Source organism: Equus quagga, chromosome 13, assembly GCF_021613505.1.
Source record: "Equus quagga isolate Etosha38 chromosome 13, UCLA_HA_Equagga_1.0, whole genome shotgun sequence".
Taxonomy (NCBI): domain Eukaryota; kingdom Metazoa; phylum Chordata; class Mammalia; order Perissodactyla; family Equidae; genus Equus; species Equus quagga.
The window spans coordinates 45209627-45228824 of NC_060279.1; the positions used below are offsets into that span (position 1 = coordinate 45209627).

The following is a 19198-nucleotide window of genomic DNA, read 5'->3' on the forward strand; positions in this document are numbered from 1 at the left end:
TTTTTAAACTATTGGTGTGATTTCAACTGCAATCATGCATCATTTAATGACAGAGATAGGGTCTGAAAAATGTGTCGTCAGGCAGTTTTGTCTTTGTGCGAACGTAGAGTGTACTTACATGAACCTAGGTGGTATAGCCTACTACACATCTAGGCTATGTGGTACTAATTTTATGGGACCACCATTGTATATGTGGTCTGTTGTTGATCGAAACATCATTATGAAGCACATGACTGTATAGTATATTTCAGGTGAATTTCCCATTCTTTTTTTTTTTTTTGAGGAAGATTGGCCCTGAGCTAACGTCTGCCATCAGTCCTCCTCTTTTTGCTGAGGCAGATTGGCCCTGAGCTAACATCCATGTCCGTCTTCCTCTACTTTGTATGTGGGATGCCTGCCACAGCGTGGCTTGACAAGCAGTGTGTAGGCCTGCACCCAGGATCCAAACTAGCGAACCCTGGGCTGCTGAAGCAGAGTGTGAGAACTTAACCGCTGTGCCACAGGGCCAGCCCGTGAATTTCCCATTCTTTACCTTCTTTTTCTTTTGATCGAGAAGTGAATTCACTCCGCATGGAACTTTAACTTCATTTTTATCCCTTAAAAGTGTTACTTGCAAAGATTTAAAGGTATTCTGAATCAGTTATAAGAACTTTGAATCATACCCTGATTTGTTTGATCTCTGCTCTAGTATTTTCAACTCCAACCTCTTGACTAAATATGAGGATACAGAAATGGGTCTTTCATGTGAGTTATCTCTAAGTGAAAAGAAATGTGATTCTCCGTATCCATCCACGGTATTGAAAGTACTCTATTGTCATAGACTCTGGCATTTCTCTCAGGCTGACTGAGAAGTGTAGGTTATAACTCTTCCAAAGTACATTCTTTGTAATAAATGTTCTATTCATGAGAGCCTCTTTCAATGATAGTCATCCTTGCAGAGATTTAAACAAAGCCTTAGAGTAAAATTTAACAGTTTCCCAGGATTTTACAATGCTGTGTTTTTCAGCCCCTGGTAGTTTTCCCTTTACTGCTTATTTAGCATTTTATGTTTTTTTGAGATTTATGTTCTCTCAAAAATCCAATGTAATTTTCTTTCTTGAATTCAAATCTGACCTGAAGCTTCTTCCTCTCTGAATGAAGTATGTTTAGTTTCTTCTAAAAATAGTTTTCTTCCTGTTTCTGTATCTGCTACTCCATATGTTCAGTGCCTTCTATGAGAAATAATATTCTCTTTTTCCTTAAACTGTGCCACCCAAAAGAAAAATGTCAGTACAGCAGCATATGACTTAGTATTTAACAATAGCAAAAAACCTCCTAATGAAGAAATTTTCCGTGAAACTTTACTCACTGTCCTGAAACTCATCCTGGAATTAATTATGGCATTATATTTCCATTGTGAGTATTAACAGTGTCCCTGCCTAACTCATTATGGATATTTCTGTTGTATCCAGGACTCACAGGGTCAGCTCTAAACACTGGGATGTTTTTGGTTGGAGAAAATTCTAATTTTTTTTTTTAATAAGGAATAATTTATTTAAGAAATTTACTTCTGCTGAGGGTAGGGGCTAGATCTTATCTTTCTGTCTGTATCAGTGTCTAGCTCACAGGAGTTGCCCAATGAAATTTGACAGATTGTTTAATCTGTAGGTTATAAGCAGGTTCAGGTAGCTTGCCTTGAGCTAGTAATTGAGAATTTAGGAAAAACAAAAGATAGCACATCCTGTACTCATTAGAAAGAGAAGTAAAGGACTCTTGTAATTTTGATAAATGCACTTGATTTGTACAAATCATGACCTTCAGAAAATGACCAAGTTAAACAGGGCCTTGATTATATGAAGGATAAAGGGGATAAAAGGATGTGGCACTTTTCTCCGTTCATTTGTTAATGGAGTAGTGCAGATAATCATAGCAGAGTGTGCCACGAGTGTCTTATCAATGCTGCCTCTCTAAGCAGCATTCCCAGGAAGGATCTTGGGGTGCAAATAGGAATAACACATAGTTATTGTGCTCAAAAGTTTACTCTGGTAAACTGTTTCTCCTGCTTTTCCTCCATCAACATAACCACAAATATTTATTGAACACCTATTTTTATGTAGGCAATATGCTAAAAATATTTCACATATATTATCTGATTTAATCTATACAGACTTTGAGGCAGACACTAGGACCCCATTTTAAAGTAAACAAACTGAGACTCAGAGAGCTTAGATGGCCTGTCTTAGTGAAACCAGTAAATGAAAGAACTGGAATGTATACCAGGTGTGCCTGACTCCAAAGTTCTTGTTCTTCTATCGTAAGTACTTTGCACGTGTCCGTTCACTTATGTATACTCCTACTGTTTTCTCAGGGTAAGGAGTCTTACTGTTTTGTTTCTAAACCCTATGACCTTTATGGTCCCTTCTACGTGATTTCAACTTATAACCCATTTTGTATTCAGGTGTTATGTAACAACTATGATATGCATTGGCTCCAGATGTTTTTTTGTCTTGTGTTTGTCAGTCCTCCAATCTAGGATCACCGTGGTATAGTGCAAGGCATACCAGGGAGCCTGAAGTTAACAAGGTAACAAACATAAGAAATGAGATTTTGCCCTTTTTATTCAATATGAGATCAAGGAAATGGGCATGATTTGGAACTGATTCTAAGTTAGCCCCTTGCACACTACAAGAGATATATTAAGATACTATGAAAATTCAGTGAAGTTAAGGAGCTTGCCCAAGGTCACAAGACCAAGAACCAGGATCTGGACCTAGTGTTAGTGACTCCAGAGTTCAGGCTTCCTCATCCCCTCCCCCAGCTCCCTTGTCTATCAAATAAGGAAGGTTTCCCTGCTTTGGCTTCCCCCTTGGATTGTGGGGATTCTCGGTAAGGAATGTGAAGATGTTTTACAAAGGATAAAGCTTCAACAGTATTGCTGTTAAATTTGGTAAATTGTGCTCCTGTCTTGTGGCTTTTGGAGAACAAGTACCTCTGGGGATTTCCTTTTACAGAATACAAATCCCAAGAAGCGGGAACCTCCCCCCGTCCCAACAAACACACACACACTCACTCTTGTCTTCCGGTCCTAGGTTTGCAAAGACCCTCTGCTCCCACAAAAGACGTTCACCCTGAAGGTATCTCTTTGCGCTATGGTTGTGTCTCCTTTAGGGCCCAGTGGGATAATCCCCAAGCATTTCATACAAAAACCTTAATTCAAAACCCTTTTGGATTCTCCACTGCTATCTGACCTGGTCTTGCCCCTCCATCACCTGGTGGGACCTCGTGAAACGCATGGCAGACACTCTGAAATCGCCTTAGACCTGTGCCCCTGGTGCTCTTCCATCACATTAACAAAAAGGTGTTGGAACCCTGTTTCCACTCTAGGGATGTCAGACAGTTTCAGAGAATTGCAGTTGTCCTGCCCATGGGGCTTGTGACAGTGTCCCTCTGAAAAGAAAGAATATATTTTTGTATCTTTTTAATATATTTTTGTTGCACTTCATCCTTAATAAATTTTTGATAAATTTTACTGAGACCTCAGCTCCTTGAGTGAATATCTTCCTTACATGTTAATCTACTGCTAGCAGCAAATGCATCCTCAATATATTTCTTTACAAAATTTACCTTGAATTAGTCCCTGGAAGGTTTTAGTTTGCTTAAAATTGATGAGCAGATTATTCATTTATAAAGTCCTTGAATGTCAAGTTTCTTATAAATTGTTAAACTTGTTGCTCTAGAAAGTCACTCTTGTGTATTGTAGTGATTGTAGCATAATTTTAAAAGAAAGGAGGGAGGGGATTTATAGAAAACATTCCTTTTTCACTTCCTTATAGGTTAAAGCACTTTAGACTTACTCATGTCTGACTTTTTACTATTGTTTCTCTCTTTTAAATGTTGATTATGATTAAAGAGATTGATAGTTCGGTCAGCTTTGAATACCATATACCTCCTGAAGTGCCAACATTCCCTAGGCTGAATGGACATGAGAAATAAGAACATAAGTACATGTACTATGTATACTTTTATCTCTGTTTTAACTTCGCTCTCTGAGGTTTTTGGATTTTTAAAATTTATTTATTTATATCACCTATTGCCTCCATTGCTTTAAACCAATACCACCATGTGTCTTTTCTCGTTTCAAAGGTTAGTCCCCCCAATGCAATTTCTTCAGTGTTACTGCTCTCAGGCACTGTGGGGAACAAAATTAACCTGCTCACAGGAATGGTATTCTAGTCTGATAATGATTTGATTTGCTGTCTCGTTATTGATTTGTGCTCCAGCTCTCATGTTGAAATAGATCAAGTTCCTGACAGGCCCATTACTATAGACTCCAATCAACTGCTTTCTGCTCTGGGTCTGTCAGTCAGGCTTTCGTGGGAGATAACGCCTGAGGATGTGTGTTATCAAGCCTTTTTCATCTCTGCTTTCCATACTGCCAAGACATCCTCTGTAAGCAATTATGATCCAGCCGTGTCTTGTCCTTTAATGCCCACAACTGCGTCTGTGGATCACATATCCAATGCTTAGAGAAGGCCACTAGTGTCATAGGAACTGTGACTATAACATTGCTTGTGCAGTCAAGGAAAGGAGATTATCACAGTTCTGAGTTCATTAGCAAAGTTTGATACTCATTCAAAGCTTTTTGCTTTTGACATTTGATGTGAGGTAGGGAAGTGAGATGATGGAGCTCTGTTTTTTTTTTTTTTTTTTTAAGATTGGCACCTGAGCTAAGATCTGTTGCCAATCTTCTTTTTCTCTTCTTCTTCTTCTTCTCCCCAAATCCCCCAGTACATAGTTGTATATTCTAGTTGTGAGTGCCTCTGATTGTGCTATGCTATGTGGGACACCGCCTCAGCATGGCCTGATGAGTGATGCCATGTCCGTGCCCAGGATCTGAACTGGCAAAACCGCAGCCTGCGGAAGTGGAGCGTGTGAACTTAGCCATCCGGGCATGGGGCCAGCCCCTGACGGAGCTCTCTTACCTGTATTCTGTTATGATTAGATTGAGGGTAGAGTGAGTGAGTCCTTCTTCTCCAGTTACCAAACAGGAAGCTCAGTTTGCCTTATCAAATTGTCACCCTCTCTGTATTAATAGGAATCAAGCAAAAAAGTCCCTTATGTGGCTTTCCCATCTCCTATTATACGGCTTTAGTAAAATGCTTGCACAGGGAGTTATTCCTTCACTTGTTTAACAGCAAACTTGGCAAATACTTCTTGCTATCTTTTTATTTACTTATTTTTTATTGCAGTAACATTGGATTATAACATTATATAGCTTTCAGATGTACATCGTAATATATTTCGAATTCTGTGTAGATTACATCATGTTCACCACCCAAAAACTAATCATAGTCCATCCCCTCACATGTGAGCCTAGTCACCCCTTTTGCCCTCCCCCTTCCCCCTGTGGTAACCACCAATCCAATCTCCATTGCTATGTGTTTGTATGTCGTTGTTTTTATCTTCTACTTATGAGTGAGATCATACGGTATTTGACTTTCTCCCTCTGACTTATTTCACTCAGCCTAATACCCTCAAGGTCCATCCATGTTGTCACGAATGGTCAGATTTCATCATTTCTTATGGCTGAGTAGTATTCTATTGTGTATATATACCACATCTTCTTTATCCATTCGTCCCTTGATGGGCACCTAGGTTGCTTCCAAGTCTTAGCTGTTGTGAATAATGCTGTGATGAACATAGGAGTGCATGTATCTTTATGCATTTGTGTTTTCAAGTTCTTTGGATAAATACCCAGCAGTGGGATAGCTGGATCATATGGTAGATCTATTCTTAATTTTCTGAGGATTCTCCATACTGCTTTCCATAGTGGCTGCACCAGTTTGCACTCCCACCAGCAGTGTACGAGGGTTCCCTTCTCTCCACATCCTCTCCAACACTGGTTGTTTCCTGTCTTGTTAATTATAGCCATTCTGACGGAAGTGAAGTGATACCTCACTGTAGTTTTGACTTGCATTTTCCTGATAGCTAATGATGTTGAGCATCTTTTCATATGCCTGTTGGCCATCCGTATATCTTCTTTGGAGAAATCTCTGTTCGGATCTTTTGCCCATTTGTTAATTGGGTTATTGGTTTTTTTGTTGTTAAGATGTATGTGTTCTTTGTATATTTTGGATATTAATCTGATCTATGGTCTGCAAATATCTTCTCCCAGTTGTTAGGTTGTCTTTTCGTTTTGTTGATGGTTTCCTTTGCTGTGCAGAAGCTTTTTAGTTTGATGTAGTCCCATTTGTTCATTTTTTCTTTTGTTTCCCTTACGCGGTCACACATGGTACTTGAAAATACACTGCCAACACCAATGTCAAAGAGCATACTGCCTATCTTTTCTTCTAGAAGGTTCATGGTTTCAGGTCGTACATTCAAGTCTTTAATCCATCTTGAGTCGGTTTTTGTGCATGGTGTAAGGGAATGGTCTACTTTCATTCTTTTGCATGTGTCTGTCCAGTTCTCCCAACACCATTGATTGAAGAGATTCTCCTTTCTCCATCATATGCTCTTGGCTCCCTTGTGGAATATTAGCTGTCCATAAACGTGTGGGTTTACTTCTTGGCTCTCAATTTTGTTCCATTGATGTGTGTGTCTGTTTTTGTGCCAGTACCATGCTGTTTTGGTTACTATGGCTTTGTAGTATATTTTGAAATCAGGGAGTGTGATACCTCCAGCTTTGTTCTTTTTTCTCAGGAATCCTTTAGCTATTCGGGGTCTTTTGTTGTTCCATATAAATTTTAGGATTCTTTGTTCTATTTCTGTAAAAAATGTTGTTGGAACTTTGATAGGCATTGTGTTGGATCTGTAGATTGCTTTAGGAAGTATGGACATTTTAATGATGTTAATTCCTCCAATCCAAGAGCACAGAATGTCTTTCCATTTCTTCGTGTCTTCTTTGATTTCTTTCAGCAATGTTTTATAGTTTTCAGTGTACAGATCTTTCACCTCTTTGGTTAAGTTTATTCCTAGGTATTTTATTCTTTTTGTTGCAGTTGTAAATGGGATTGTATTTTTAATTTCTCTTTCTGCTACTTCGTTGTTAGTGTATAGAAATGCAACCGATTTTTGTATGTTGATTTTGTATCCTTTGACTTGATTGTATTCATTTCTTATTTCTAAAAGTTTTTTAGTGGATTCTTTAGGGTTTTCTCTATATAAAATCATGCCATCTATATAAAATCATGACAGTTTCACTTCTTCTTTTAAATATGGATCCCTTTTATTTCTTTTTCTTGCCTGATTATTCTGGCTAGGACTTCCAATACTATGTTAAATAAGAGTGGTGAAAGTGGGCGTCTTTGTTTGGTTCCTGTTCTTAGAGGGATAGCTTTCAGTTTCTCTCCATTGAGAATGATATTTGCTGTGGGTTTGTCATATATGGCCTTTATTATGTTGAGGTGTTTTGCTTCTATACTCGTTTTATTGAGAGTTTTTATCATAAATGGATGCTGTATCTTGTCAAATGCTTTCTCTGCGTCTATTGAGATGATCATGTGATTTTTATTTTTCATTTTGTTAATGTGGTGTATCACATTGATAGATTTGTGGATGTTGAACCATCCCTGCATTCCTGGAATGAAACCCACTTGATCACACTGTATGATCTTTTTAATGTGTTGTCATACTCAATTTGCTAGTATTTTGTTGAGGATTTTTGCATCGATGTTCATCAGTGATATTGACCTGTAATTTTCTTCTTTTGTGTTGTCCTTGTCTGGTTTTTGTATCAGGGTAATGTTGGCTTTGTAGAATGAGTTAGGAAGCCTCCCCTCCTCTTCAATTTTTTGGAAGAGTTTGAGAAGGATAGGTATTAAGTCTTCTTTGAATGTTTGGTAGAATTCCACCAGGAAAGCCTTCTGGTCCTGGACTTTTATTTTTAGGGAGGTTTTTGATTGCTGTTTCGATCTCCTTACTGGTGATCGGTTTATTCAAATTTTCTACATCTTCTTGGTCCAGTTTTGGAAGGTTCTATCTTTCTAGGAAATTTATCCATTTCTTCTAGATTATCCAGTTTGTTGGCGTATAGCTTTTCATAGTATTCTCTTCTTATCTTTTGTATTTCTGAGGTGTCACTTGTCATTTCTCCTCTTCCATTTCTGATTTTATTTATTTGAGCCTTCTCTCTTTTTTTCTTGGTGAGTCTAGCTAAGGGTTTGTCAATTTTGTTTATCTTTTCGAAGAAGCAACTCTTGGTTTCATTAATTTTTTCTATTGTTTTTTTAGTCTCTATTTCATTTATTTCTGATCTGATTTTTATTATTTCCTTCCTTCTGCTGATTTTGGGCTTTGTTTGTTGTTTTTTTTCCAGTACCTTTCGATGCACTGTTAGATTGTTTATTTGGGATTTTTCTTCTTTGTTGAGGTAGGCCTGAATTGCTATAAACTTCCCTCTTAGAACTGCTTTTGCTGTATCCCACAGATTTTGGCATGTTGTATTTTCATTGTGATTTGTCTCCAGGAATTTTTTTATTTCTCCTTTGATTTTTTCATTGACCCAATTGTTTTTCAGTAGCATTTTTTTTAATCTCCACATTTTTGTGGCTTTTCTGGTTTTCTTCCTGTAGTTGATTTCTAGTTTCATACCTTTGTGGTCAGAAAAGATGCATGGTGTTATTTCAATCTTCTTAAATTTATTGAGACTTGTTTTGTGGCCTAATATGTGATCAGTCCTGGAGAAAGTTCCATGTGTACTTGAAAAGAATGTGTATTCTGTGGTTTTTGGATGGAATGTTCTATATATATCCACTAAGTCCATGTGGTCAAATGTGTCATTTAAGGCCAGTGTTTCCTTATTGATCTTCTGTTTGCATGATCTATCCATTGGTGTAAGTGGAGTGTTAAAGTCCCTTACTGTTATTGTGTTACTGTGTATTTCTCCTTTTATGTTTATTAATAATTGCTTTATATATTTAGGTGTTCCTCTGCTGGGTGCATAGATATTTACAAGTGTTATATCTTCTTGTTGGATCGTTCTCTTTATCATCATGTAGTGTAGTTCTCTTTATCATTATGTATCTTGTCTCTTGTTACAGTTTTTGTTTTAAAGTCTGTTTTGTCTGATATAAGTGTTGCTACCCACACTTTCTTTTCCTTGCCATTTGCATGGAATATCTTTTTCCATCCTTTCACTTTCAGTTTGTGAGTGTCTTTAGGTCTGAAGTGTGTCTCTTGTATGCAGTATATATATGGGTCTTGTTTTTTAATCTAATTGGCCACCCTATGCCTTTTGATTGGAGCATTTAGTCCATTGACATTTAAAGTAGCTATTGCTAAATATGTATTTATTGCCATTCTGTTACTTTTTGTTTCTGGGTGTTATAGTAGTTCTTCTCTGTCCCTTTCTTTTTCTCTTAGTCTCTTCCCTTGTTTTTTGATGGCTTTCTTTAGTAATGTGTTTGATTTCTATTGTCTTACTTCTTTGCTTACTTATTATAGGTTTCCGGTTTGTGATTACCATGAGGATCCTATATAATATTCTATGTATATAACAGTCTATATTGAGTTGATAGACTCTTTAGCTTGACCTTTTTCTAAAAGCTCTACTTTTTCACTCCCCTCCTCCCACATTTTGTTTTTGAAATCGTATCTAATCTCTTGTTTTGTGTGTGTTTTTCCATTACTCTCTTTTCATTGAAATAGGTAATTTTAGTACTTTTGTCTTTTAACCTTCATATTGTCTTCACAGGTGGTTGATCTGCTACCTTTACTATATTTTTACCTTTATCAGTGATTTTATTGCCTGGGGTTTTTTGTTTTTGGGGGTTTTTTTTGATAATTTTTTATCCCTATTTGTGGTCATTGCTTTCCGACTATATAAGTCCCTTCAGCATTTCTTGTGAACCTGGTTTCTTGGTGATAAACTCCTTTACTTTTTGCTCATCTGGAAAGCTCTTTATCTCTCCTTCCATTCTGAATGACACCCTTGATGGATAGAATATTCTTGGCTGTAGGTTTTTTCTTTTTAGCACTTTGAATATGTCATGCCATTGTCTTCTTGCCTGTAGGGTTTCGACTGAGAATTCTGCTGATAGCCTTATGGACTTTCCTTTGTATGTCACTTGTTGCCTTTCTCTTGCTGCTTTTAGCAATCTCTCTTTATCTTTAATTTTGGTCATTTTAATTATAATGTGTCTTGGGGTGGGCCCTTTGGGCTTATCCTATTTGGACCTCTCTGTGCTTCCTGTACTTGGATGTCTGTTTCCTTCCTTAGGTTAGGAAAATTTTCATCTATTATTTCTTCAAATAAATTTTCTGCCCCTTTGTCTCTCTCCTCTCTCTCTGGGACACCTATAATACAAATGTTAGCATGCTTGTTTTTGTCCCTGAGTTCTCTTTGACTGTTCTCATTCTGTCTAATTCTTTTCTCTTTTCTTTTGTTCAGCTTGGGTGATTTCCTCTAATCTTTCCTCTAGCTTGCTGATCTGTTCTTCTGTATCCTCTACTCTGCTATTGAGTTCCTCTAGTGAGTTTTTCATTTCTAGTATTGTATTCTTCATTTCTGATTGGTTCTTTTTTATATTTGACAGTTCTTTGTTGATGAGTTCACTGTGTTGATCCAGTCTTCTCCCAGTATATGTGAGCATCCTTATGAGTTTTTGTTTGAACTCTTTGTCGGGTAGGTCACTTATTTCTGTTTCGTTTAGTCCTTTTTCTGGGTTTTTGTCATGTTCCCTTGCTTGGAATGTGTTCCTTTGTCTCCTCATTATGCGTCCTTCTCTGCGCTTATTTCTATGCATTAGGTGAGTTGTCTATATCTCCTGATTTTGGGGAAGTGGCCTTGGCCTTATTTAAGAGATGCCTTTTGAGGCCCCGCAGTGTCCTTCCATCTCATCACCAGTCCTAATGATACAGGAGTGACCCCTTTGTGGGCTACTTTTGTCCTTCTGCTGTGGCAGGGTTGCTCTTAATGCAAGTACCCAGGGAATCTAGTCTTCCCTTCCCTGGCCAGTTGTTTGTAAATCCGGCTTGGGGAGCCTCTGCACTGTTGCCTACAAGGTCTATCAGCACTCTCCTGTTGCACTTTTCCTCTTAATTTGGTAGGTGCCCAGTGTGACTGGTTGCTAGGCTCAGGGGCTTCCAGCTGCTATTGGCCTGAGGTTTACAAGGCTGTTGTCAGTTCTCTTAGGAGTGCAGCTGAGTGGGGCTGGCCCTAGGCACAGGAGCACTCAATTGTTTCAGTCTTTGGAAGGCCAGGCTGATGTATTTTACGGCTATTTGTGAAACACAGGTCTTCTGCCACTGATAAGCCTCACCCTCCACAGGACCACATACACAGTCAACATAGTTCTGATCTGTGCACACTTCCCAACCCCCTGGAGCATACCCCAATGCCCCACTGCAGAGGCCCCCACCTCTCCACCAATGCCCCCCACAGTTCACCTGGTCCTCACACAGGCCCTGCCCCACAGAGACAGACACTCACCTGCCTGTAGAAGATCAAGGCATCCAGTCTGTGCAGGCCGACAAGTAGCCTGAGGGCTTGCTGTTGGGTGGGGCTGGTCCCTTGGGTGGGCTGCCTGCCCTGGCTGAACTGGATTAAATCTGCACTGTAGTAGGTGTGGCAGACCCCTGGGCTTACAGGCCATGGGAAGAATTTCAGGGGCGTCTGCCAGGGTCTGTGTCACCACGCCTGGACTAGGTCACGGCAATGGCTGCCACCAATGTCTCAGTGTCTGGAGAGGTCTCTCCTCTCACCGATATGCAGCCAGAGCCCACCAACTGAGTCTCTTTTCACCAAAGGACTGTGAGCCTTCTCTCTAGTGATTTTAGTTTGCTAAGACAGGTGAGTTTGTGCATGGGCCCTTAAGACCTGGGTCTTTTTGGCTTTCAGCTGATAGCTTTTCTGGGATTATCCTCGCTGCAGTTAATAGCCAGCGAAGCCAGATAGTAAGACCCCTGTCTCAGTTGTGCTGAGTCTGAAGGATGCTTATAGCAGTATTGGCCCCGCTCCGGACCTCACTGCTCTAGGTAGGGCTGCGTACCTTAGGGTGGCTTCTGCCTGACTGGCTGAGAAACTCCGCTGCTCCTGACGGTGACTTTTTTTCTCTCCAGGAGGAATTTCTGCCTCTTCCTCCTTAGGACTGTCCCTTGTTGTGGGGGTTCTTTTTATACAGTTTTCTATCCAGGGTAATTTTTCCAAAAATAGTTGTAACCTGGTTGTGTTCAAAGGAGGAGATGAGTTCAGAGTTTGTTTCCGCCATCACTTTGACAAGATCCTCTCCTTAGTATCTTGAAATAGCCTCAAAGTGACTATTAAAAAAATTGTTTCTTGCTATGGATCAGTGCTATTCTTTATGGCACTGTTTCAGAAAATGTCAGCCATTCTGGTTTACCAATGATGTCAGATTTCCCTGCACTTTGTTTTATATTTCACACCTTGATTGAGGCACGTTGAAAAGAAAAATGCCAATATCTACACGATATGCTTACTAACCTCACAACCGGAGAGTTTTTAGAAGGATAAGCTTATTCCCAGGACTATATAGGAATCCTAGTCCCCTTCTTCACACTCTTCCAGGAGTGCTGAGGCATTCATTGTCCTTAAGCCAAACCGTGATACATTTGAAGGTTGATCTGGTCAGTCGTGTGTATCTGCCACGTTCTCATTTGCTTATTGGCAAGTAGAGCATGTCCCTGAATTCGTAAGGTTCTAGTCCAAGGATAAACGTCGTTCTTTTGACCTTCCACATTTGCTTGCTTGCTTTATTTCCCCATTTTTCATTAAGGGCTTTTACACTGGAAATGTCAAATTAGATATGATGACTTTGTCAGTGAGAATGAGGATAAGACGTCAGATTTTCCCATGCAAAGGGATAATACAAAGGACATGCCCTTTTGTATTAGTAGTTCTAAAAATGCATAAAATGTCTTTCATTTTCTTAACTGTGTTACTCACTTGGTAACTTACTTTCTCTAAGTCGCTATGACTGCTATATAGTATAGTATAGCTTATGTGTAAAGCTATTCTGCTGGTTTTTTTCTTTTTTAAAGATTGGCACCTGAACTAACGGCTGTTGCCAATCTTCTTTTTTTTCTTCTTCTCCCCAAATCCCCCCCATTACATAGTTATATATTTTATTTGTGAGTGCCTCTGATTGTGGCATGTGGGACGCCACCTCAGCGTGGCCTGATGAGCGGTGCCATGTCTGCGCCCAGGATCTGAACCTGCGAAAGCCCAGGCCGCCAAAGCAGAGTGCGCGAACTTAACCACCTGGCCATGGGGCCCGCCCCTGCTGTTTTTATTTTAGTCTTTTGAAGAATTCCAAGCTAAAAATATTAGTTTGGCCAATATTTTTTAATGAATAAATGTGTTTTAGTAATCTGACAGATAAGTTATATTCATTTGTGCTTGAATGAAAAACACTCCTCTTTCTTTGGTTGCTGTTGAGTACCGTGTTTTCTATAATTAGCTCAAAGAACTGCTGAGATTTTACAGTCAGAAGGAAAAAGCCTGAGGGGGAATTTTTAAATCTCCAACTATCTTTGTTTATGATACTGAAGATTTTAAAAGATAAATGTAATAGACGATGCTTCGTTTTAATAACTCAAGTTTGAGAGGACTTTAAAAAGTAAGCATTTCAAAAATGAAAAAGTTACTTATTTTAGAAGAGGATGCATCCTGCAGTTAAATGGACGCAACACGTGCATAAGTAACTCCAAGACTTGAATTAAAATACTGTATTACCTTTCCTCCACCTTGAGTCTGAGAAGTCAAATAAAAGGAGTTTGCTAACATTTTTATAGCTTCGTAATTTCAAAATCCTTTTTTCGGGCAGTCTTATTTGTTCCTCAAAATAATTCCATAAAATGAGCTGACTACATAACAGTAATAATCCCATTTGAAAAATAACTTACCAATGGGGCACTATTGGTAAGTGACAGAGTTGATATTCAAGCCTGTCTTCATGTTTTTTCTTTTCAGTATGAAAATTTTTAAATGTGTAATAATAGAATGATTTGGTAAATTCCCAAATGTCCATTATTTTTCTTTTTAAAGATTTTTTTTTTTTCTTTTTCTCCCCAAAGCCCCTGGTACATAGTTGTATATTCTTTGTTGTGGGTCCTTCTAGTTGTGGCATGTGGGACGCTGCCTCAGCGTGGTTTGGTGAGCAGTGTCATGTCCGCGCCCAGGATTCGAACCAACGAATCACTGGACTGCCTGCAGCGGAGCGTGCGAACTTAATCGCTCGCCCACGGGGCCAGCCCCCCAAATGTCCATTATTTTAATGAGTATAAGCAATTGTTAGTAATTTACGTTTGCCATATGTGCTGCTTTTCTTTTTTGCTGTAGATTATAAAGCAAATTCCAGACATTTTGACTTTTGCCCCTCAGTATTTTAGTAAGTATGTATCTCTTAGAAAGGATATTTTCTTAGTAATCACAGCACCGTTATCACACCCCAAAAAATTGGCAATACTTCCTTAATACCACCTGATACCCAACTCTTATTCAGATTTCTCTTGTTGTCCCTAAAATGATTTAAAAAAAAAAATCAGGATCCCAAACAAGGCCCACACTTGCCATTAGTTGTTACGTCTCCTAAGTCACTTTTAATCTACCCCCTACCCTCACTTTTTTTTGATGCCATTGGCTCATTGAGGAGACCAAAAGGCAGTTGTTTAGCTTTTTAATTTGGTGTTCCTTCTGTTATACTAAGCTGCCTCAAATATAAATTTTAAATGTTAAAGAAAGAAAACAATAAGTAGGAGACAACTCTGTCTAACCTATAAAATTAAAAATAGAAATTTTTTGTTTAAAGAGAGGTCCATGGAGCCAGCCCAGTGGCACAGCAGTTAATAACGTTCACGTGTTCTGCTTCAGCAGCCCAGGGTTCGGCAGTTCAGATCCCAGGCGAGGGCCTACACACTGCTTGTCAAGCCATGCTGTGGCAGGCATCCGACATATAAAATAGTGGAAGATGGGCATGGATGTTAGCTCAGGGCCAATCTTCCTCAGCAAAAAAGAGGAGGGTTGGCAGCAGATGTTAGCTCAGGGCTAATCTTCCTCAAAAAAAAATAAAAATAGAGTTCCATGGAGCAGTTTATTGTAACTGAAATGTTTCTTTAACAGCTAATTTCATAAACAACTTTAACATCAAAGCATCCAAAGGGACTATATCTTTGTGAATTTTATGCTTGTATAACATTCTGACTAAATATAGTTAATAATAATGATGAACAATTAAGAAATTCTAGTCTTTGGCAATAGCACGGATTTCGTCTAGTTTTTCTTTTCAACTGATTAGAGAAATACAAATTGTAAATCTTAATTTTGTTACGTGTTCTGTTGTACATTATCAGGAAGCTCATAAACATTTATTTTATTGTTTGCAAATACTTTGTCATCTTTATTCTTCTTAACCAATGAGCAACTATGAAATATTTATTATGTATTATCAGTGGTAGTAATAACGATTATACATTTTAAAAATTATGTTCCCTTCTCGTCTCTCTCTCATACCTCTGTAATCTCTCCAGTGTTTTGCAACACATAACCCTGCAATTGACTGGTAGACTAAATCCCTAACTTCTAGAATTGGGAATAACAAAGAATAGAGGAGGGGGTAGGAAAAAGAGCTGAAGTTGCCTTAGCAGAGGGGAGTGAGATTGGAAGAGACACAGAGCAGGCACACTTTGCCTGTGGCCTATGGCCTCGCCTGACAGGCAAAGAAGTCTCGTTGCTATCACCTCTGGCTCACCTGGAAAGGCTTAACATTTCTCACCTTCTTTTCCATTGAGAGACATTAAAGTCATCCCATGAGGATGCATCACTGTTGTTTTGCAAACTAGCCTTGGCAGAATGAAGGACTTTAATCTTTTGATTATTTCCACCTAACTTTTTAATCTCTGTATCTGCAATAGCCTTGTCCCTTGTCTTTCAAAGAAGTGTATCAAGAGAAAGATAATGATATATTTGGGTGCAGTAACTTAGCCACTTTAAATCTTAGTTGCTGTAACTAGACTTTTCTACCAGTGGGCTGGCTACACAGCCCCTCTTTGAGAGACAAAGCGGCATGGGCAAATGAAGCCACATTCTTTCCAGATGCTGAGCTGTTCTGTCTGTTTGTTATTCAGTGTTCACCAAAGGACTTAAGGATAAAGCGTAGGAATCTGCTGTGTAGAGCTAACTCCCTAGCTTTTCCTAATGGTGTGTAGAGTTCTGCTTCCCTAAGGTAAAATATTTTTTCCCGAGTTTTCTTTGGTATCATAACTAGTTTATCTGAGTCTTTCCTCAGAATACGGTAAGTGAAAGAAATGAGATGATGTTGTAAAAATACTTATTAAAAGTTTCTCAAATTAGAAAATAAAATTTCTTTCACATAAAATAATTAATGTTTTAGGCATTTCTAGGCATATAACTATACCACCTTGGGAAATACCAGGCATACAAATAGTGTTCCGTAAATGCTTGCTTAAATAATTATATTAAAGCTTTTTCTGTGATAAAAAATTATTTTGTGAACAGCAATTAAATACTATTAAAGAATTGATTCTTTAAGAATAGGTACATGAGCAGCACTTAAATATCTGTATTTGAATGTCTATAAAGAAGATTATTCTGAAATCTGTTGGTTAAAGTGTGTTCTCTAACATACTAGTGTAATTAAGTTATAACTAACTGTGTTCCTGTATGTCAAAGGCAGGTACTTCTCTTCTGTTCCCTCCAATTGCAAGGGAATGACTGCAGAGTAAAAGAAAGAGGTGAAAATTTCTTATCCTTCTTGGGAAAGGGGCATTTATAATGGCATATCTCAGCCTATTTCTTAAAATGATTTGTTTTTGTCCTCTTTGCTTTTTGCATATTCTAGTATTAAGAAAACAATGGTGTGGCAGCTGTTTGTGTACAGTATTTTATCCTACCGAATTGGTAGAATCTCATTTGCCAGGAACCTAAGTACCAACCTGTTTTCATGTTTACTACCTAACCACGTAGGCAAGAACAGGCCTCATTTTTAAGAGTCTAATCATGTCATATAACCTTGGTAGAAGTAATTATATCAACAGTTCAGGAAATTCAAATGGCCTTTTCTTCATTCCCCTTTAGATAGGTCGGTGCTGTTAAGGGCATTGCCATGAGAAGCACAAAGTAATTTTATCTCAAGAGTTGCTGATTCATGCTTCCCCTGTTTGCTTCAGGTGGATCATCCATGCTATGGAGTATGAACTAGAGATCCGTGGCAGGAACAAGCCAGCTGTGGACTTGTATCAGCTGTCACCTAGCGAAGTTAAACAGCTTCTGTTGGATATTCTCCAGCCTCAACAGAATGGAAGGTAATGAGGGCCGTTTGTTCCCTACAGGACACCTGGATGTATTCAAATATCATAACTTTGATACATATATGAACTTAATGAGATATTAATAAGAAATAAAATGCAGCAGAGCATCAGAGTTCACTCTAGTAGATGAATAGTATGCAGAGATACTAATTAAAATACCTGTCTTCAGTTGTGATGTTGTGTTAATTTGAATTTTATCCTTTTTTAGGTATAGTTTATAAACATTTCTTAATTTTTACTATTCTGTGCAGAATGGAGCACTTCATACCCCTTTGTTCAGTTCTCTTTCTGAATCTTTGTAGCACTTACTGTCTCCCCCTGACATTTTGGCATAAAAGTTTGGGTTTGGGAACATTATTTAAGTGTGTTGCCTGTTACTCTGTCTCCCTAAGTATGCTGTCAGTTTCTTTGGGGCTAAACCCTTTCCGAGACTTAACTAATGCTAACCTTAGAATAAGAGCAAGACAAATACTTGTCGATAACATTGAATTGAAGAATATTTTTTATTACAGAAAAAGCTTTAATATAATTATTTAGGCAAGCATTTATTGAGCACTATTTATGTGCCTGATATTTTCCAAGGTAGTATAGTTATATGCTTAGAAATGCCTAGAAAAGAAATCTTCTACAAAAGGAGATTTGGACAGATGGAAAGGCATCCCTGTTCTTAGACAGGACCACTCAGCATCATAGAGATGTCAGTTAGAAATGTGACGCAGTCCCAGTAAAATTCCAACAAGCTGTGTTATGGAGTTAGACAAGTTAATACCAAACTTCGTGTGCAAAAACAAACATGCAAGAGAAATCAGAAAAACGTAACAGAAGGACTTGCCCTAACAGACAGTCCAGCATACTGTAAAGCCTCTAATTAAAACAGTGTGGTGCTGCTACATGAACAGACAGAGAGACCAGTTGAACAGAATAGAAAGTCCAGAGATAGACCCCAAGCACATATAGAAATTTAATGGATGACAAAGGTGACATCTCAAATCACTGGACTTTTTAAATAAATAGTGATAGGACAACTGGATAGCCATTTGGAAAAAGGTAAAATCAAATCCATACTTTATACCATACACAAGAATAAACTCCAGATAGATTAGAATCTAAATGTAAAAAATGAAACCATAATAGTGCCAAATTCCTCTTTAACCTTGGCATGGGAAAGGCTTTCTGACCATGACACAAACCTGGGGCAATAAAAGATTAAAGAGACAATGTAAAAATTAAAAACAACATTTTGCATGGCAAAAAATAGAAAATATCAAAAGATAGCTGAGAAACTGGAACAAAATGCTACAAAGAGCTGATATCCAAGAATTCTTAAAAGCTGAGGGACAAAGAACCAAAAGCCCAAGAGAAAAATGGGGAGAAAACATGATTAATCAGTTCATTTAAAAGATAAAAAATGGACCTTAGATATTTGAAAAGATGTTTAAACTAACTCATAATTAGAGAAATATAAATTAAAACATGTTGAGATACCATTTCTCATCTGTCAGACTGGCAAAAGTTAAACAGTATGACAAACATTTGCTGAGGCTGTGAGGAAATGGACACTCTTATATAAGCTGGAAGGTACAGCCCTTCTGGATGGGAATTTGACAGCATCCAAAAAAAATCTACTTGTCCATTTACACTTTGACCCAGCAATCCTACTTTTAGGATTTATGGAGATTTTAGGAGATATGGCTCCAATAATATGAAAATATATATGGACAAGGTTATTCATCGCATCACTGTTTATAATTGCATATTTTGGAATGCCCATAACCTAAATCCCCATACGTAGGAGATTATTTGAATAAACTGTGGTACATCCACACAATGGCATACTATACCGCTGTTAAAAAAGAAAATGAAGGGTCAGCCCAGTGGTGTAGTGGTTAAGTTCAGGCATTCTGCTTCAGCAGCCTGGGTTCACGGGTTTGGA

General features: G+C 38.3%; 1 protein-coding gene across 8 annotated transcripts in view; it reads left to right on the forward strand.

Moving 5' to 3' along the window:
- Positions 1 to 19198, forward strand: part of PHKB (phosphorylase kinase regulatory subunit beta) — a 219435-nt gene that overhangs the window by 182911 nt on the left and 17326 nt on the right. For all 8 annotated transcript variants that reach the window (XM_046680401.1, XM_046680400.1, XM_046680402.1 and 5 more), the window contains one exon: positions 17125 to 17259. In XM_046680401.1, the coding sequence (XP_046536357.1) occupies positions 17125 to 17259 (135 nt within the window). The remainder of the gene's footprint in view (positions 1 to 17124; positions 17260 to 19198) is intronic.